The sequence below is a fragment of the Phallusia mammillata genome, chromosome 8 (assembly GCF_965637545.1).
Source record: "Phallusia mammillata chromosome 8, kaPhaMamm4.hap1.1, whole genome shotgun sequence".
NCBI lineage: Eukaryota > Metazoa > Chordata > Ascidiacea > Phlebobranchia > Ascidiidae > Phallusia > Phallusia mammillata.
Window position 1 is genome coordinate 18440430 of NC_137259.1, and position 22275 is coordinate 18462704.

The window sequence follows — 22275 nt, forward strand, 5'->3', positions numbered from 1 at the left end:
TTTTTGCAGGAGGGCACAAATTTTACATTGTTGTTAAAAAGGGCTCACAAGGCCAAAAATATAATTTTAGGGGGCCGCGGTCTTTGAAAGGTTGAGCCATTTGATAAGCAAAGAAGGTCCTGTACATCCAGTTTGTTTGTTGCAATATATAACCCTACGATGTATGTTCACGGTCTCATAAAAGTGGCCCCTAAAAGTAAAAAAAAATACATTTGGGGCAACAGTTTTCGCGTTACAACAGGCCATATGGAATGGGTACGATTATTACCCAAGGTTGATTTTGATATTATTTGAAATAAATACTTTTTTATTTTTGGTGGGATTGGTGTGTTAGTGAAACCTAGAGGCAAACTTCACCATAAAGGTAAGAAAACGTCAAGTTGGCTAGTAAAGATCTCACCGCAGCGGCGCAGTATTGTTAAAAACTCCCGCGCAATTTCTCTGCACGGTTTCTGGGGCACTACAGATTGCAAATATTTTTATTTTGAAAATACGTTTTAGGTTTTTATTTAAATTGGTCGTTTATTTTTTAAATAGTTTTTGTATCTTTAATATATAAATTGAAATATGTTTTAGTACTTTACGACATTAGAGAGTCAAAAAAATTTAGTGCCAGCCTCGAAGATTTTTTAAACCCCACTGTATAGGATTTCCTGCATGTAAATTGAAAATCAAAACTTGAAATTATCTCGACTTGCGGTTGCGAGCAGGGCTGCCAAAGCTTGGGTTTTGCCCCAAGATCTTGGGTTTTTACTTGACGTCTTGGGTTCTTGGGTTTTATTTTGAAAATTATAGCAATTCTTGGGTTTTGAGTCTTATTGATGAAATAGATATATGTAAGAACTATTTTAACGAGAAAAGTTTTTCGGGTAGCTTCACTGTTTGGGCCATTTTATCATCTCTTTTATTTTCTCTCTATTCTAGACCTTAATTCTTTCTAGATAAGTATACAGTGAAAGCAATCGTTACACTTAAAAGTGCAAATAGATCAATGTTCGTTAAACATAAAAACTGCGAACCATCAAAGAAGTTTTAAAGGGGTAACACTAAAAGAAGAAAAACGTAAACGCAGGATAAGCAGGAAATCAACACTGAAAGCAGAAAAGAAATGAAAAGCAGAAAAAGGGGAAATTTGTGTTTTCTAAAAGAGGGAAATAATAATTGCAGAAAAAAAGGAAAAGAGTGAAATTTCTTGTTTTATAAGATTTTGAAATACACAAATACAGAAAAACAGAAATTGTTTCTTTAATTGTTTTTTAAGCCATCAGTGTAGACACTATTATATCACTTTCCAATGGTTTTTACGAGCTAGATTGACATAAAATACAAATAAAGAAACATTTCCCTTTTTTCTGTATTTCGAGATCTTATGAAAAAAGAAATAACCTTCTTTTCCTTTTTTTCTGCAATTATTATTTCCCTCTTTTAGAAAACACAAATTTCATTTTTTTCTGCTTTTCCTTTCTTTTCTGCGTTTAGTGTTGGTTTCCTGCTTTTCGGCCTTTTCCGTTTTTCTGCTTTTAGTGTTACCCGTTTTAAAGCTTTTAAATATACTGTAGACATTACTAATTTTATGAAAAAGAAAACAGATGATGATCATCAAACAGCCAAGAGTGAACTGGCGATTGCTGCATATTTTATTGAACATAATATTCCCTTTGCTTGCATTGACCATTTCCTACCAAAAGTTCGTAAAGTTGCATTTCCGGACTGTAAATTGTCAAATATTTGTCAATGAAACGAGTAAATTTCATAATTAATTGCATTTCTAACCACATTTTGCAATCTTGGGTTTTCATTTAAATTCTTGGGTTATTTTGCTGTGAGTCTTGGGTTTTGTTAAAATTCTCATTGGCAGCCCTGGTTGCGAGTTTAAGGTTAGATAATTTTGTTTAGTGCTTTTCATTTTCTCTGTAACACACCGCTACATAATTTTAGGTTCCAACTTTTCAGGTTTGCTTCTAATGAGAGGAAATATTCTAGGAAAATGTATCAGTCTTACAAATAACACTTCTCTTACTTTTTTTAAAAAGGCGTCTTCTTGGCCTTTTCAAGAAAGGCCTTGTTTTTTTCCGTTTTTTATTTCTGAGACTTTTTGTTTGCATTCTCGATATTTGCACTCTGTTAAGGTATGTACTGCGATTTCACACTATTAGTTAGCTTCTTAAAAAAAAGAAATAACAGTGCTCTAACTAAGTTGTAACTACGTGAAACAAATATACAAAAATAACTATTTCATTTACTTTTTCTTTATTACTGTGTATTGGTAAAAAACTAGTAAAATATTTTGGCCTAGAGGTTAGAATTAATGATCCCTTGAAAACTATCAGTTTGTATATGTATTTTTTATATTTGCAGTGGAAAAAAGATCGACACATGAATTTTATTTTGCAGAAAAACATGGATTTTAGTCATCTTCCAGCTACACCTGAGGGAGGTGGAAAGAAACGACTTTCCGTTGAACGAATATATCAAAAGAAAACTCAACTAGAACACATTTTGCTGAGACCTGATACTTACATTGGTTCTGTGGAGCCAGTCACTCAGGTAATAAACAATGTCTCAGGTGTACCCTATTGATTGTTTTAAAATTGGATGCAGGCTTTTTTAACATTTTGAGCTTGCACAGCTATTTTTTGCTCGGTGATTTTTATTGTGTCGCTATGTTTTCTTTCACCAAGCGAAATAAACATACATAACTCAATTTTGGGTACTTTAGATCTAACACCAGCTTTATTTTCTTCCTCAAATTTTGCTGTGCACAAATACTTGAAAGATTTTCCCCAATTCTGTGTAATGCCCTCCTTCCAAGCTCAACACATTATGCTTTACATGCAAGTGTTGTATACAATGGTTAGATTCTTAAATGAAATATACTTGCAAATATTACAATCTAATTAACAATTTCACTGGTAAACATCATTAACTGATCCTGTTACTTGGCAAAGTCTATTTATCATGGCAAGTGAGTTCAAAAAATTATTTATTCATCTTAACTTAAGATGTTGACTTGTACTTAACTTCTGTGCTGTTTTTGTCCAGGCTATGTGGGTTTGGGATGAAGGAGTGGGAATGACAAATCGTGAGATTACGTTCGTACCAGGCCTGTACAAGATATTCGATGAAATATTGGTCAATGCAGCTGACAACAAACAGAGGGATGCAAAAATGAGCACCATAAAAATTGACATTGAACCGTAAGTATATGTGATGTGCATTGTATTAAATCCATCGATTGCATGTTTGATTTGAAATTTCCTGTGTGACAAACATTAAATACACATCGAACTTTTACATGCATTTACATTGTTTATTGTTATAGTTATAAGCATGTTTTCGAATAAAGTGATGAAGTATATATTTACATCTTTATTCAAACCAAATTATGTTGTAACTTGCAAGTGCTAAAATGGGTGCTGTGTCATCACTTAAAATTGCGGTTTTGCCACAGCACGACTGTCAGTTTATGTGACATTCTCATGTTTTTGCCCTCCTTGTCACTAGTCTTTTGTTGTTTATTCAAACCAAGTTAACTTCTTGTTGTTATTCACAATGCTAACTTGTCCATCTATAGAGAAAACAACAAGATATCGGTATGGAATGATGGGAAAGGAATTCCCATAGTGGAACATAAAGTGGAAAAGATGTTTGTTCCAGAAATGATATTTGGGCATCTGCTAACATCAAGCAATTACAACGACGAGGACAAAAAAGTTACAGGTGATTGCATAAACATGTATGGACTAAAATACAGGGTTCCCGCGGGTATGGAAAACCTGGAAAAGTTATGGAATTCAAATTTGTATTTTTAAGGCCTGGAAAAGTTTTGAAAACAGCCAACTTTTGCAAAAGTTGTTGAAAAGTATGGAATTTGGCGCCTGTTTTGCCCTGAAATTGCCAGATAGAGATAGGAATTTCAAATTACAGAGCGTTTTTGTATATTCATTGCATGTGTGGAAAATTGGCTGCATGTACCAACTCCTCTTTTCTAGTTTTACTATGGGAAGTGCTAGATTTTTTTCGAATAAGGTTATGGAAATTTGTTGTTTTTTTCTTGAAAAGTTTTGGAAAAGTCATGGAATTTATAAACGAAAATTGTGCGGGAACCCTGATGGACTAAAATAGCAAAAGCAAATTCTGTTTGATACTAGGCTGAATGGCAAACCAAGTATGGATTGCAAACTCTCTCACCTTTGAACAGGTTTCCAGACAATTATTCCATCTCAAACATTTAGTTTACAGCGTGCTTGTGTGGTAAAAGGGAATAGTTATCTTAAAGCTAGATGCCTTTATCAATTACTTCCAAATCTATTTATTCATGATTGAGTGAATCATTGGTAAAACGTCTTATTTCAAGGTGGAAGAAATGGCTACGGAGCAAAACTGTGCAATATTTTTAGCACGAAGTTTTCTGTGGAAACTGCCTCTAAGGAATACAAGAAAAAATTTAAACAGGTGACCGCCATATTTAATCTCTACATAATGTAAAAATTGAAATTACACAGTTTTATGAGATTGATAAAGAATTTTACTGATATTTCACATTGTGTTGTTTATTTTCAGACTTGGAGCAAGAATATGTCGAAAACCGGTGAACGAAAACTTGTGTCTTACGACAAACCAGACTTCACTTGTGTAACATTTTATGTAAGGCATTGTTGTCATATTCATCCAATTAATAGAGCTTGCAAGGCAAACCACAAATTTAAATATAACATGTATAGTCCGGTTAAGTACCGTATATACTCGCCTATAGGTCGCACCACCATATAGGTCACACTATTAGTTTTGTGTTTAAAAAGTGTAATTTAGAGTTGACTCGCTCATAAGTCGCACTGAAAATCTAGGGATTTAAAAGGCTCTTAGCCTAGCTTTTTTTGCATAAATAACCGGTGCAATTGGTTGTTTTTTACCATTGAACTGCATTGCATTGAAACCGAAAAACTATGTTTTCTCAACAAAGCAGGAAAATCCAACGCAAGCTGAGCTGACACATGTGCGTGTGCGCTCATGAAACTGTCTCGCATTGGTATGTGCGTGCACGAGCGCATGCACCTGTATTCGATAGCACATTTGCACTACAATTCGCGATTTGCACTTATGTCTCGTGTATAGGTCGCACCTATATTTTTTTTTTAAATATAAGTAAAAAAGTTGCGACCTATACGCGAGTATATACGGTAAATCTCTACCAAGCCTTAGCCTTGTAACAAGTTATTCTTTTTTATTAACATAGTACCTTATGCCTCCCTGTTCTAGGGGTTTTAAGGAAGCTTATGTGTAAACTTGACAGCACTAATTTTAAGTTCAAGATTTGCAAAATTGTTGGTAGCCCTGCCCCTATACATAGATAGAACAGTAATTGAATGTTGTTTGGTGCACAGCCTGACTTGGAAAAGTTTCACATGTCGACTTTGGACAAAGATACAGTGGCACTTCTCTCTCGCCGTGCTTACGATCTCACCGGGTCCACCCCAGGAATAAAAGTGTATCTGAATGGATCTAAACTACCAGTAAGTAATTGCTATTTCGGCTGACAAATCTGGTTAATCACACAAATCCATTTAATTGCTTACAGATTGTAAATACCAACTGTGGCCATTTGTTAACGAAATATTTTAGATTATTACATCATTTATTTATTTGCATCAAAAAGATTGGCAAATTAGTTATGCAATTCACTATATGTTTCTATTGTACCTACTTCTGTTATTTCATTTATTTGAGACAATTTAGATACAACTTAGTCACCAAAATTTGCTTAAAACCTGCTTAGTGAATGTGCTTTTTTGACTTGAACAACTTGTTAACAGTTGAATTCGTTCTGCAGGTAAATTCTTTCAGACAGTACGTTGAGTTATACACCAAGCAAGTTGTGGATGAACAGGGCGAACCTTTAAAAATCATTCACGAGAAAGTCAGCCCTCGTTGGGAGGTAAGTTTCATGGAGATGTTTGGATTATTATTTTTATAGAACATCTATTGTTTTGTTTCTTTTTTGTTTCCACTTAATGTTGGTTTGTTCGGACAAAAAAGGGTGTGGTAAACTTCAATTTTGCTACACGCATGTTTGTTAGTTATCTAAAGTTTAACCCCAGATGACCCAGTGGTTAAACCACAGGCCCCAGAAACTTAAAATGTAATTTTTGTGTCGTATCTATATTCTTGTGAATTTATCATCTGTTGGTGAAAATCCTAACATGTGATTTTTTCCAGATTTGCTTGACACAATCGGACAAAGGGTTTCAACAACTTTCATTTGTAAACAGCATCGCTACAACAAAGGGCGGAAGACATGTGGACCATGTTTTAGACCAGGTAAAATATGTAACAAGGACAGCAAACTGTAAAGCTGCAGACAGTGCACACTTTCAACCTATGAGGTCACATCAGTGCAGCTGGTGACAAGACAATGGACGTATTGGCCAGTGTAGCCATCTAACGGCACTCCAGTTTGTTGGGAGTAACAGGGTAAAAGATATCAGATCTTATGGGTCAAAACAGTGTGTACTGTCTGTAGCTTACTGATCATTTATTGGCCTGATGGTTTAATTTAGCAAATTATCCTACTACGAAACACTAAAACTGAAAAATAGCATTTGAAGTATTGAGGAGTTATTGACTGTGCTATGGTGCAAACCACAAAAGGATATGTGAAAAAATGTCCCTTAATTTTCCCCATTACCTTATATTGATCACAGAGCGACAGGCACATTGAAGGCATTATGCGGTATCAGCTGGTCACCAAACATTCTCATGGTTTATGCTCATTGTTTTATAGCACACAATTGAGTGCCTGAATAACACATAAGTACAATTTTATGTTAATACACACCTACATGCACACAGGTTACCAAGAAACTCACAGAAGTTGTGAAGAAGAAGAACAAGGGAGGAGTAGATGTGAAACCATATCAGGTAAAGTTAAGGAGTAAAGGATGTTTGCTCCGATTCAACATAATGTTTTTGCTTTGACAGATCAAAAATCACTGTTGGTTGTTTGTCAACTGTTTAATTGAGAACCCAACTTTTGATTCGCAAACCAAGGAAAATATGACGTTACAAGCGAAGAAGTTTGGTTCCTCATGCTCTCTTACCGACAAGTTTCTTAAGATGGTAGGTTGTGATTGTTAGATTTATAGAACATGAAAAGTGGTTGTCTGGCAATGCAGCTTTGACTCATATTACACACTTTTGTTCACTGGTTTGGTCAGTGTTGTGAATTTTTTCATTGTTGTAACATTAAAATGGCTGTGGCTTACTACAGCCAAAAAATTTGAAGATATATCACAATTATCTTTTATACGTGCCAAGTTGCATGTTTTCACTTGATATTCCTGTTGCATATATTGTCATTAAATGTTGAAGAATTCTCATTATCTAAGCAACAAATTAGAGCCAGTATATGTAAAACATGACTACGTTTCGACAAGTGCTATTGTTATCATCAGGTCATAAGAATTAAAACCGACAGAAGGCATGCAACTTTTTTTTGCTCAGATTATTCAAAACCGTGACAAGTGTACCTAAATATCATTATCTCTTAAATAAAAATCAGTTAAATTACTAAAATCTGGTTGACTTTGGGTATGCAAACTCAAGCTTTATCTATGTGATTTAAACTTGTATTGACTATGATCACTGTACACAAGATTTTTCACTGATGTTTTGGGTTTTCAACAGGCCAGTAGCAGTGGAATTGTGGACAATATTATGAACTGGGTCAAGTTTAAAGCTCAGAGTCAGCTGCAAAAGAAATCTGCCACAAAATCCAACAAACTTAAAGGTTCGATGTTTGTTGTGATTATGTGGCTTTTAATCTAAATCTTTGATTAAAACCTAAAAATCATGCACTATGCTCAGACCTATTTCTAACATAAACACTGTACAGCTACACTGCAGTATTTTTTCTGCCCGTAACAACCACAAGCAAACACTGAAAAATAGTGATGTGTGGTTTTTGTTTAGTCATAACTTGGCCTAAAATTTGCTATTTTTCTTGTACCAACTAGCCACTATAACTGACTTATGTGTCCAAAAGAACTTCTGACCAAAATCTCTTATTACAGGAGTTCCAAAACTGGATGATGCCAATGACGCAGGGACGAAGCATTCTCTTGGTTGTACCCTTATATTAACGGAGGGAGATTCAGCCAAAACATTGGCTGTTTCTGGTCTCTCAATTGTGGGCCGAGATAAATATGGAGTATTCCCTCTGCGTGGTAAACTTCTCAACGTCCGAGATGCTTCTCATTCTCAGGTAACCGAAATACTCCAGACTAATCCAGTTTATCGCGTGCCTGGTTTGCCAAGCTTTTTTATGCAGTTACTAAATAATTTTAACCAGCCTAGGTTAAGATTTATGATCACCACTATGCTATTAAACAGATTATGCGATAAAACAAATTTCATCTGCATATACTTAGCAGTTTAGACTCAAGTCGAACAACAAGATTATTGATAAACTGCTCTCTCGATTAACCTGCTTGTAATTGTCTAGCTAGCTGATAAATGAGGTCATTTAAGTTAATTGTATACACTCCATTTACTTACATAGAAATCAGAAAACAACTTATTTGCAAGGAAATTGTCCAGAAAATCGCATTACCTTTAAATTGCATAAAAAAGTTAATACAAAATGGTTGTGTATTTAATTATTGGTATTCATTTGTTTAAATATTCAACTATCTAAGGCAGTGGTTCTCAAACTGTGTGCCACGGCACACTAGTGTGACGTGAGAGATTTACAAGTGTGCCGCGAAATATTTCCTAATTTTAAGTGCAAACAGTTCTTGGTGTTATTGAACTTCATGACGAAATTCTGATGTGCATAACAACTTTTTACAGCTCATATTTTTGTCATTCGTAATGAAAAGCATCTTTACCCACCACAATAAAGTTGAAAATGAACTTTCTTTGAACAACTTTTGTTCTGTTTACCTGCGAAGTGTGCCGCGGAAGTAAATTTCAGTTTTTTAATGCTCCGCATGATTAAAAAGTTTTGAGAACCACTGATCTAAGGTTTTAAAAACCATTTTGGTTTCGGACAACAACATAGTCTTGTGTTTTGCAGATCATGGGCAATGCTGAGATTAACAACATCATCAAAATTATGGGACTGAAATATGGGAAGAAATATGAAAGTGACGAAGAATTGAAGACTTTGCGATACGGAAAGTTAATGATTATGACGGATCAGGTGAAATAAATAATTGCGAGATTCTAATCAGCAACTCTAATAAACTTAAGCAATTTGTGATGCAGGCCTTAGGCCAACAGTATACTCTGTTAATGCTCATCATACTTGTTGAATCACAAGCACCATTTGTATGCTGCACAGTATATTCCCAGAGCTGAAGTGTTTATTTTTTTTTATAAGTTGTAAATTCCTCCCGGTTGGGAACAACTGCGATAGCCGGTAATCAAAGGTCTATTTTATTTCATACAAAATCCCAAACTGTAACCAATTAACCTTTTCGCTGTGATCCTTCTGAAGTAACCTACGATTTTTACGACTTTTTTGCTGAAACTTTTATGCTTTCTAACATAAGTATCTTATTATGTTATATGCACTGCTTACCACTGGGCTGTTTTGTTGTCATCCAGGATCACGACGGATCTCACATTAAAGGACTTCTCATCAATTTCATCCACAGTAACTGGCCAAATATGCTGCAGAGAAGGTATCATATTTACTTGATTGTAAGCTGCATGTTGCTGTGATAAAATTTCCAAAAGTTAAAGAAAAAATTGAACTACATTTTATTTAAATGCTGTGTGGTCTAAAAAATATAGGAATAGACCTCACAGAAGGGAGAGTAAATTGTTGAATAGCTTAACAAATGATGGTACAAAACATATTTGTACAACCAGGGTTATAACATAACTAGGTTTCGCAAGACATGTAATGTGTTAAAAGTGTAATAATGTGCATGTGAAATTTGATTGGTTTTGTTTAATATTTCATTTAAGTGTCACTACTTATGGGATTTACTTAAGTTAGTTTTTTGAGAAAGTTGCATCTTTTCAACCCTGACTGTGATAAATTGTTTCAGAGTTTTGGAAGAGTTCATTACTCCGATCGTAAAAGTCACGAAAGGCCAGCAAGTTCTCTCATTCTACACAGTTCCTGAGTTTGAGGATTGGAAAAACTCAACAGAAAATGCAAAATCGTGGAAGACAAAGTACTACAAAGGTATTTGATTCAGGACTTGTCCCTCCAAAATTAAATTAATGTTGGCCTTCTGTCTTTGGGAACACTATACATGGGTCTGTTCACAACTATAATTTCACCAAAAAAATGATGTTTAATCTTTGTTGAGCAGAAAAATCTGGTGATTTGCATAACTTAGTTAATGACAATTAGGCCCGCTGTGTTTTCGTTGCGTTGTAACGTTAAAAATACATTTGCCAGAAGAGCTCTACAAACTTTTTATTATGCCTGGCAGCAATAGCTTATATAATGACAATTTGGTTATGCAATTATCTGGATTTGGCTGTAATCATTTTCTAATATTTTTGTTTCTTTTTTTACCACCCTAGGTTTGGGAACGTCTACGTCCAAGGAAGCGAAAGCTTATTTTGCCGACATGAATCGTCATCGTGTCCGTTTCAAATATTCCGGACCAGAGGACGACCACACGATTGACATGGTATGAATATCAATGTTGTGTTGTTGCCAGGAATATTTTATTAACAGTTGTATACCATTCACGCAAAAAGGAGTGTTTATGGCAAGAACTTATGTTCTATCTCTCTACTAATGATGATGCTTTAGAAGTAAATAATTTTAATGAACATAAATTCATAACTGGGATTAACCCTGAAGCGTTCACACAGACCAGCGATCGCGGCACACTCATACATAAATCATAGTACACCAGGCCCATTAAAGGCGCTATACCGAATCAAGCTGGTCTCCCAAGCATCCCATAAAGCAAGACACAGGCCAGAAAAAATCTAGCCTGCGGTGGGATTCGAACCCACGACAGGAGTCTTACTGGGACTCGCGCTCTACCAACTGAGCTACATAGGCTCAGTGGTGAACCCATTGAAAGTCGAATCACAAGCACCTTTCCCTGCCTCCGATGTTGTACATGTCAGCTTCGTAGTAGGGGCTAGCCAGATAGGCCTTTAAATAGTTTTGATGAACATATGTAGGCCAGTTATTTGACTTTCGATAGGTTCATCACCCTGATTGTCAGTTTTTGGTAGATGTTGTGGATATTATGTTCATGTATTTTTCAGAGAGCATTATTTTTTTCTGTCAGGCCTTTAACAAAAAACGGGCCGATGATCGTAAAGAGTGGCTGACCAACTATATGGAGGAGCGTAGACGATGTCGGATTGACGAACGGCCGGAACCGGGAGCTGATCTTTATTCTGCCGACACACGTCATCTTACCTTTAAGGATTTTGTCAACAAGGAACTTGTGATGTTTTCATGCACGGATTTGGAGCGATCTGTTCCGTCGTTAGTTGATGGTAGGACATAGAGATACTCCATGTTTGCTTACATCTTGTAGTATGACTTAAATCACTATCTTTATATTTTTTGTGTTGATTTTCTATGTATTTATTTTTTAACATGTCAAAAAACAGCAACAGTTCCTGTCACTTTTTAAATTTATAAAAAATACTTTGTTATGCAAATTTGTTGAAATGAACAATAACATTTTTTAAATCGTCTAGTTTCTTGTATTAGTCATCCTAAACAGAATATTTCATGTTTTTCTGGAACAAGAAAGTTAAACTGTTTCTATAGGCTTATTTCCTCAAGATAACTATACTGCACAACAAAATCAAGTTTTATATCCATGTACCTGCTTCTGTGTTTCTGCTTATAATATCCAAAACTGGAAATTGTGTACTTATTTGACTGTATGCAAACAATTGCACTTGTTTTATCACAGGGCTGAAACCCGGTCAGAGGAAAGTGTTGTACACATGTTTGCGTCGAAACGACAAACGCGAAGTAAAAGTTGCTCAACTTGCTGGTTCTGTGGCTGAGCTGTCGGCCTATCACCATGGAGAGGTGAATATATGTTTAGTACAGTATCTGTATAGATTTCGTGATAAAACTTTACAAAAATGCTGATTGTTATTGCTAGTTGGGGTTTTTTTTCAACTAAATTCATGGGAGTGTATGAATCCAATAAGAGACATCCTGCTTTTAAAGCGCTATTACCAAACAAATGCTAATGCCATCATCAGTGCAGCTAAATCAGGCATGCCGAAAATAGGATGTAACTTATTTTTAATATTAGGTTTGATTTGCAGTATCTCATTAGTTACAGCTTCATCTTATATGTTGCCTGTAAACATTTTGAAGCTTAGCAAAGATTTTACTTTCCAATTTTAGACATCGCTTATGACCACAATCATAAACATGGCGCAAAACTTTGTCGGATCAAACAACTTGAACTTACTGCAACCTATCGGACAGTTTGGTACAAGACTCCATGGAGGGAAAGATGCTGCATCCCCTCGTTATATATTTACCATGCTCAGGTGACTTGCCACCCACAGTCGTTATTTTTGTTTAGCATTCCGACAGTTTCTGTTGTCGCCATCTTATTATGTTTGCATTCACATACTATGTACAGTATAAGTCAACGAACTGGTTTGAGCCAGGAAATATTTTGCTGACCACCCTAAAAAGAGAACAAAAGATTCAGTGCACAGCAAGTAATATTCCAGTAGCACCATGACATGTGTAGACCCCTCAAATACCTGTGATTTACATTAAAGAATAATGCATGTTGTATAAACGTTACGTATAGTTATGTCAAGTTATAAATTAGTAACATTCTTTTAGGTTATAATCAAGCAAGTTAACAGCTGTTTTGGTTTGCTTTTAAAAAATTGTATTTGTCGTTTCACTTCAAAATTTCTACATGATTTTTGATTGATAATTTGGTTTCTATGTTATATTAACAATTAAAATATTCATACATATATTTTTCCAGCCCACTTGCAAGACATCTTTTCAACACCTTAGATGACAACTTGCTTAACTGGCTCTATGACGACAACCAAAAAGTTGAGCCTTCGTGGTAGGTTGTGGTTTTCTGCAGTTGTTACCAAAAATCTATCTGTGCAAATTCACAGTCCTGTTTCGAACATAGGTATTGTCCGATTATTCCAACTGTGCTTGTGAACGGAACGGAGGGAATTGGAACAGGCTGGTCGACGAGAGTTCCCAACCACGATATTCGTGAAGTTGTAGAAAACTGTCGAAGAATGATGAGAGGGGAGGACCCTTTGCCCATGGTTAGATAAAGACTCTATGAATATGAATACGGGATATTTTATAAACTTTTTTCTTGCTCAACTAACAGTTATAAAATGTCATCTGACGTTTCAACAGCCTCTTTACCAGGGAAATGTCAGCTACCCAACTTAGCCATTTGTGTAACATACCAACTTAAAATTTCATAAAAATTGACAATAAAAACACCCAAGTATCCAAGTATGAAAGAAGCAAAACCATTATTAAGCATCATGATGATTTTTTACCATAAGTTACAGTTTGTAGCTATTTTGAACAGAATGAACAGAAGTTAAGGCACAAAATCACAAATGCTGTGAAAAGGAAAAACTTGATATTATGCCTGGCAGCAATAGCTTATATACTTAATATTATGTGGCATCTTTTTTTCATTGACGGGATTTTTATTAACTTTCCTCAATCAACACTAAAACATTTCCACATTTTTTAAATTCCAGCTGCCTAGTTACAAGAACTTCAAAGGCACAATTGAGGAGCTTGAACCCAACAAGTTTGTTGTGAACGGAGAAGCTTCTATATTGGACGACAACACAGTGGAAATTAGTGAACTCCCGATCAAAACATGGACACAGGTGAAATAAATATCCAAATAATATCACTCTACTTTGCAGCTTATGACATAATTCCTAAATTAACCTGTTGTGAGTAAACTTCCACCTGTTTTCAATTTCACATTTTTTTGTTCAGCAAAACTTTTTTAGCCTATCTTGCAGCAATAACACATAATAAATTTAAAATTATGCATTGTAAAGGTAACATATTGTATTTTTGTTGATATTGCAGTAAGATTTAACAATTGTGCATTAGTTTATGACAGTGGTGGGATTCAAATTTTTTGTCAGCCGGTTCTGTTACAAAAAGTCCATTGACAGTAACCAGTAATGTTAACCGGTTCGCTGTTCTCATAAAATTTCGTTAGACGATTCTATAGAACCGGTGCAAACCAGCTGAATCCCACCACTGGTTTATGACCTAAAACATATTTACAAGTTTTCAAATCAAAATATCCTGTTTTTCAGCCGTATAAGGAAAATGTGCTGGAGCCTCTAGTGGTGGGAACGGATAAAGTTACGCCTCAGCTGTCCGAATACAAGGAATACAACACTGACGTCAGTGTGAGGTTTATTGTTAAAATGTCCGAGCAGAAACTCAGAGATATTGAGAGGAAGGGCTTGCACAAATTCCTCAACTTGCAGACAACCATTACTTGCCAAAACACAATGGTACGTTGCTAGTTTGTTGTGTTTAGTTAAAAAGGGTTGAGTAAGCTTATAATTTATTGCTGCTTTTGCAAAACTTTTGTTTAGTTCAAATGTGAGAATTAAGCCATCTACCTACATATAACCAAACCTTCTGTTACAATACAGTCCTTGAATTATTATCCACAACAGTTCATTTCTCCATAACAGAAATATGTCAGATTACTATGTCGGTATAAATCTGGAAAAAAACGTGCATGCCCCTCACAAAGCACAACTCCCTACTGTACAATGTTAAACTTATAACAATTGCCAAAAAACAAGCACCCTAGCAAACAAAGTTTGGACAATGGGTGGGTAATTTTCAAGTCTCTATTAAACTAATTGCGCGTTTTAGCGATATTGACAGACAATCCTATGCTTCTGATTGCTGCCCAACACTATAACATAGCCATTTGTTTAAATTACAAAACCGACACTGACCCTGAATGATGATGACTTCTCATAACTATCTTTCCTTCATTCTGCCAAAAACTTTGTCTGTTATTTTTTACTTTGATTTCAACAAATTAATTTTTCAGGTGATGTTTGATGAATTTGGATGTCTTCGAAAGTTCAACAGCACAACAGAGATCTTCAAACAGTTTTACAATCTCCGAGTTCAGCTTTACACAAAACGAAAAGATTTCCTGCTCGGTTTGTTGACGGCTGAATCGAAGAAACTTTCAAACCAAGCGAGATTTATTTTGGAAAAGATTGAAGGCAAAATCACAATCTGTAAGTAAAAGTGCAAACGTCAAAACAGACTACATGAAATCGGTCTGTGTAACAGGGTGGTGACCGACGGATCTGTCTTCTTTTATCAAATATACAAAATATACTCAAGAAGAGCGGTTGTTCGATTTGATTAAGACACAAACTGTCAATGCCTTCTTAAGGCAAAATTAAATATTTCTGTTTCTTAAATAATTGATCACACTGACACTGATTGTTTGCCAATCTTTTTGAGCGTTATGTGTATTTGTAAGTAAAATTATTTGGTATAAAATTACACTTAACTGAATCTGATTAAGTGGAAATTTTTCTCCATAGTCAACAAGGCCAAGAAGATTCTGATCAAGATGTTGCTCGACAACAAATATGATTCGGATCCCGTGAAAGTTTGGAAGGAAACCTTACAAAAGGTAAGAAACATTGTTGGTTTGGTAACTACAAAAATATCAAGTTGTGCAACTACCGATCTCAAACTGCATTTTATAACAAAGTGGTTAGAATTATGGGTCTCCTTCCCTGAAGGGGATACATCTTGATTTTTTTTTCTCTGGTGAAGTTTGTCCATGCACTTTGCTATGAAATCTTTGGTGGATTTGGATGAAACTTTCACAGATGGTAGATATGGCCATGTAGATGTGCCATCTGCTTCGTTTGACTTGATAACCCCAGTATTTACCCTGCTGGCCCCCAAAGTGTAAAACGTTTTCGTATGTTGCTGTGCACCACAAACGAAAGATTTATGTAGTGGAATAGTATAATAAAGGCAACAGAACATATGCTACTTGTGTTTGTGCATTACTTGGTGAACGTTTTTGCACATGCCAGTCAGAGGGTGTTTCTGTAAAGATCACATCTATTCCCATTCGTTTCTCTTCACAGAAGCATTTTTGTTGTTAATTTTTTGATCATTATTACATAAAAATTGTAAATGTAAAGCTTGTATGAATGGCTTTATTTTGGCTCACAAATTCTATGCCTTTGCTCATTAACTAATGTTTTTGGCTCCAAGTATTTGCTGTGACGTATCCTTTCAACATTTCCAGGCATCGGAACAACAAGACACTGAGGCAGATGAAACTGACACAGAGGAAGACTTGAAGGGCCCGGATTTCAACTACATCCTTAATATGCCGCTGTGGAGTTTGTCCAAGGAGAGAAAGGACGACCTTCTCAAACAGGTAAACATGGTTTAGTCACTGTTGCTAATTTCGTTGTTACTGCTATGTAATTTTTTGTATGCCACCTGTACATAGATATGTAACCAAATTCGTTTTTGTAATTAGGTTGTAATTAGGCACATTTAAACAGGTAAACTCCTTCTTTTTGACACAAACTCCTCTTGGCTTACTATGATTTATATGCAACTGTGCTGTTTTCACTGGCCTGCATGAATTGATCCCAGTAAAGGGAAATGGTATATACATATTAATTACAAGAATTAAAGGCCAAAATTGCTCACAGCTTTCCACTTTTCTAAACTGTAAAAATTCAGAATGAAACTCTAAATTAAAGAAATCTAGTTGTGTGAGCTGTTTGCTTTAAAAGCAGGGTTTTCCAACCAATTTTCTATGGTTTATAAACCAACTCAAGCAGTACGAGCATAAACAAGGTTATGTGTAAATCAATGATGTTATATTTGCCCACAGAGAGATGCTAAGATGCAGGAACTGGAAAATTTGAGACTGAAAACTCCGATTAACCTCTGGGAGGATGATCTCAACAAATTTATGGATGAGCTGGAGGTTTGTTATTCCTTTTAGCCAATGCACTTAATATATATATATTAGTTTTTGTTGATCCAGAAAAGCATGAAGCCCTTTAATCAAATGTGAAAAACACACATGCCAGGTTTTATGTGTTTTGTTGAGCATTTTGCTGTTCATATGTTAATAAAATCGTGACATTTTTGGTTTTAACTGTTTTTTTTTCAAAAACAATGCATTGCACCTGTAACAGTCACCTGTATTTAAACCATAGTTTTTTGGTACATATGGTAAGCATGAGGTAACTTGATTTTGTTTTAAAAAAGCTTGTCAAAGTACTGCTTGTATAAATAAAGCAACAATTCATATCTTGCAGAAAGTTGAACAGAAGGAACGCGAGGATATGATGATGGCGATTAAACAAGCTGACAAAAAACCTGTGCTCGGAAAAGGTCGGGGTCAAAAGGCCAAGTTGGTTGAACGCATGGAGACAAAACCTTCCCCTCATGGGATTAGAGTGGTGCCTGTGATCGACCCATCGCTAAAACCAAAATCTGGAAAAGCTCGGGTAAGTTGTTTGACAGACTGAAGCATAACTGTGGACAAGAGTTGTGTGAGAGGATGTATTGATTGTTGGGGATGTACCAAAACTGAAACCGTTCTGTTTTGTCAAACACTGAGCATCTCACCACAGTAATGTCGGCCGAGCATGTGCAATGCATTGTGACCACAAGCATTCCTAATTTCCCGCTAGATGTGTAGCTTTCATAGGCTCCTTACGTCTCCAGTGGTGTGACACCAGAAATACACGTTATTCCAACATCTGACGCACTTAATAAAACAGTCATGTTTGTTCTTGGATACCCCTTCGTACAGTTCATATAAATGGGCATGAATATACAAAGTTATTACTCCAGCCAGTTTGTGCAACTGCTCGGCCAAACATCTAAAATAGCGTTGCTCTCTACCGAGTACTCGTGTTCTGGCTCGACCTATCCCTATTGATTGTCATTTTTCTTGTAGGGCAGTTTTGTTATGAGATAAAGCTAACTTTTAAGTTTAATTACAGACATTTGCACAATTGTTTAACAAAATTTTATTCTATTGCGAAACAAAATTGAAGCACACATTTATATGTTTTTTTGACTATGATACATCAGTACAACACTTAAAGCTCTTTTGTGGTGACCTAAATTACAGAGGTACTCTACAAGTTGACATAAAACTTAATAATTAAGAAATGCCAAACAAATATGTAAAAAGTATTATACTTTGTTACCAAGAGGCTTTGTGAATTATTTTAATTGAATAATTGTTTTATGTCAGGTAAAGAAAGAAGCAAAGCCAGATCCGACCGTGAAAAAACTCGACGAATATTTCAAAAATGCAGATGAAGAGGAAAAAGAAATTACTCCAGGTTTTGTTTGTTTAGTTTTGTGGCAATGCAGGCTGTTCTGGTTATTGGCATGTTCAGTTTTATGACGTACTGGTACTAAATAGCTGGTAATTATTTAAGTTTGGTTAATTATGAAAAAACTTTTAAGTTTTAGGTTTGATTTGGATAATCTCGGTTGTCAGTTGAACAAGAGTATTTCGTCAATTTTATGTCAAGTGGTACAATGTTAATGGCTGTTAGGATTTGTCTAATCATAGGTATTGGCTTTACACAGCTCCAGTGAAGCCGAAGAGTAAATAAACCAAAAAAGGGTGATGAATGGAAGTTGTTTTCACTTGACTAAACTTTTAAAAGAGAAATACAGATAGCCCAAACTATTTGCTTTATTTATCACATACTCAATGTGTAACTTACTTTTTATTGTTTTTGCAGAAGATGAAATGGACATGGATCAACCCCCATCATTGATGAGCAGAATCCAAAAATCAGGTAAAGTGAATTTTTTGCATAATTTTTAGTGAGGGTTCGCCATTAAGTCCTTATACCTAAGTTGTTTTTTTAGAAAATATGATTGACCTTATTTCAAGTAAATGTCTATATTTGACATGACATTAGAAATGTAATGCAAAAACTGTGGAGTAAAAACTTAATGAGCCACAATTTACAATTAAATATATATGGTAGATGATTGGATGATGGGTAATCCATTTAATTTGTTAATATTTTCAGCCGAAAAAGAGAAGAAAAAGGGAACCAAGCAAAGTAAACTGACATTTAAACCAAAATCTCAACAGAAAGTTACAAAGATTTTAATGGATAGCGATTCAGAGTCGTCAGGAATGGATTTCAAACCAAACTTGAAAAGTATGTCGGTTATTATAACAAAACCTTGACCTGTTTTATACAGGAGTTTTTGTCAATTTGTGCAAACCAAAATGGAAATTATGTTAAACACTTGCAGCTTTGTTAAATAAATCCATCTTGTTTTGCAAGCCGGTTTCGTCCACAGGCTGGAGTTTCAAATTGTTAGTTAACTTTTTGTCAGTTTGATCCAGTGGTGGGATTCAAATTTTTTGTCAGCCAGTTCTATCACGAACAGGTTTTTTTTAAGGTTTGGATTGGGTGACCGCTAAGTAGTTTTAAGAGACCACAAGCGTTTCATTTAAATACCAAAAATAGCCATATTTGCTTAAACGAATTGCAAGTCCAAATTTTGGGAAACCGCTGGAGAAAAACACCTTTGAAAAACACTGAATTCACGAAAGTCATATTTTTTAGCCGGTTCTGTTACAAAAAGTCAATTGACAGTAACCAGTAATGCTAACCGGTTCGCTGATCTCATAAAATTTCGTGAGACGGTTCTATCAGACCGGTGCGAACCTGCTGAATCCCACCACTAGTTTGATCTCAATGATAAACCAGTGCCAACCCAACTGGTTTGCTACTTCTAATAAATTTACATTTGTTACAGAGAAACACACTACCCTGATTTCTGATGATGAAGATAGCAATGCCAGGAACGATGATATTTTTGCCGCTAAGAACCAGATGTCAACAGGGTGGGGAGGGTTAATGTGTCAGCAATGTTTCGGTGTATCACAAAATAGCACTGTTAAGCAACTTTATTCTTAAAAATACAAAATACATAAACATGATTTCTACAAAAATAGGAGCAGCCAAATGTTAAATATTTAAAACTGATTTTTTCCAAATGTCGCTTTCTTATACAAATAGAAAAAAGATTGATCGGTGCTTATTTTATCTATGGGAATGCCAGGTATTGCTCATTTTAAACAATCTTTATTTTTCTTTATAGAACTGAATCTGAAGAGGCTGAGGTGGAATCTGCTGAAGACAAGGCGGACTGGGACACAATTATGGGAATCAAGAAGCCAGAAAAAGTGAGAATATGTTTTTTTGTTGTATGTATATTTTCTACAGATTAGTGAAACCGAGCAGCAGATTGTTTTGTAGCATACACCTGTTTCAAAAAATATTAAATACTATTTAAATAACACTGACACCTTTTTACCGCACCATATGTACTTGATTGTAAGCCACACAAACTATTAGGTAAAAAAACATTAAATAATTAAAATAATTATGGTAAATGTTCACCAGTAAAAGTCGCATGTCCTTGTTTTTACTTGCAAAATGCAACACTTTGAATGACATTAACATACATTTATTTACTTGACTTAATTTTTTACCCCCTGCGACTTCAGAAAACTCAGGTGAAGGGCCCCACCAAGCGGAGAAAACTGCAGAGCAACAAGACGAGTGATAGCGATGCTGCTTCGAGACCAAAAAGTAAGTGGGGAATCGTTTTTAGTTTAAATTGAACTTTGCAATGTTAACCAACAATTTGTTTCCATGAACAGAAGTTGCAAAAGTCGCTGCCAGCAAGAAAAAAACGACCAAGCCGGCCGAACCCAAACCAGCCTCCAAGGTGCAGTACATTAAATAAGCAGTGGTTCTTAAACTTTAGGAATGCCCCAGACTGCTATGTCTTCTCCAAACCTTTAGCTTGGGTGTTAAAGGCCCATTGTTTTAGGGCAGGCTTTCTCAACATGTTGGTTCTTTTAAGACATTTGCGCGAGGTAAAACACTGAAGGAACTACTTACATACCCATTAAAAAGATAAACATCTTTATGTCTTACATACCACTGATTTCTAATCAAGTTTTTTAGGAGACTATTTTATGTCCCTGTGTCTCAAAAAGTACATTTTTATACTTCACAAAGACTCTTCCAGCAATTTAATGGTGTATACAACGGCCCATTAGACGTAAAAAACATTATTTACATTTATTTTCACCGTCCAACTTATGAACAGATCCGTATGTAGTCTTCCATCAATGTTTTCACTTTTTGTTCATCTGATTAAATATTTTCAACTCAAACCAGCCAAGAGGCAAAAAGACACAGAAGAAGAAGAACGCATGGTCAGATGATGATGAAGATGTTATAGATGAGGAATCGGAAGCTTCCGGAGCAAGCAGCTTCGAAGGGGGAGACTCCGGAAGTGACGTCATCGACGTGAAACCACGTGTTGTGTCGGCAAGGCAACGGAAACAGGCCAAGTACACGTTTTCCGACAGCGAGGCTGACAGTGATTTCTGAAGCTCCCGGTCAACTTTGGATTATTGGATCTGTCTTTATTGAACACTGCCACATGTACGAGGCTTCTGCATCATAGAGAATTTCTTTCCTTACCTGTCATCTTGCTGTAGAATGATTCTTTCCTTCTTTTCCAGGCGAATGTTGTGAGCGTTTATGTTTTGTATTTTATGGACACAATACATTTGTAAAAAAACACGACTTAATTATGTTGCCCAGCAGAAGAAATAAAGAGGCAGTTGAAACAGACTTAGGTACAACGGACCCTTTTTATGGTCTTGTTCGGGCATACAGTATGTCTAAACATGTATTTACAAATTTGCTTCAAAAATTTCTGCGTTCTGGGTTGGAAGCTATTGTTGTAAGTGGGTTTTCAGGACCTGCAGTCTGGTCGAATAAAATGCCATGGTGGATTTCATTGTTGACAAACTTGGTTTGAATCTATCAGAACGAGTAAACTTGCTTGAAGCACGCTTTCTAAATATGTTTTAGATGTGCTAAGAGGCCATTTGCAAGGTGCAAAAAAATTGTTGTTTACTTTTGTAGTCTACTTTCTGTCCACATCTTTGTGCTTTTAGAATTAACATGGTTTGTAGCTACTGCGGTCCAACACAGCATGTAATAATCATTTTTGTGTCACAAATTTGTGATGTTCTTATTAATCCAAGTCCCTAAAAACATGAAGCGATCATGGATGTACATGTACACCAGATTGGTCATGTTGTCCACTTGCACAAATTAATCCATATGTGTTGGTATGGTCATCATTTAGCAAAACCACACCAATAAATA

General features: G+C 35.6%; 1 protein-coding gene and 1 non-coding gene across 2 annotated transcripts; one reads left to right on the plus strand and one right to left on the minus strand.

Annotated features, from left to right (window-relative positions):
• Positions 1-1933: 1933 nt before the first annotated feature.
• Positions 1934-21684, plus strand: LOC145203941 (DNA topoisomerase 2-alpha-like). Its single transcript, XM_080076315.1, has 37 exons — positions 1934-2129; positions 2395-2547; positions 3043-3197; positions 3575-3720; positions 4358-4455; positions 4564-4647; positions 5385-5513; positions 5831-5935; positions 6217-6318; positions 6850-6918; positions 6979-7116; positions 7684-7786; positions 8070-8260; positions 9074-9199; positions 9607-9683; positions 10056-10195; positions 10543-10652; positions 11271-11484; positions 11913-12034; positions 12362-12510; positions 12969-13055; positions 13128-13272; positions 13729-13863; positions 14311-14514; positions 15072-15267; positions 15583-15674; positions 16308-16442; positions 16911-17006; positions 17344-17535; positions 18294-18384; positions 18796-18852; positions 19093-19227; positions 19835-19922; positions 20180-20264; positions 20589-20673; positions 20745-20812; positions 21271-21684. The coding sequence occupies exons 1-37, from the start codon at positions 1965-1967 to the stop codon at positions 21484-21486; spliced, it is 4683 nt and encodes a 1560-aa protein (XP_079932441.1). The 5' UTR covers positions 1934-1964; the 3' UTR covers positions 21487-21684.
• Positions 10962-11035, minus strand: Trnat-agu (transfer RNA threonine (anticodon AGU)). The gene has a single exon. It is a non-coding gene; the product is annotated as a tRNA-Thr (tRNA).
• Positions 21685-22275: the final 591 nt, after the last annotated feature.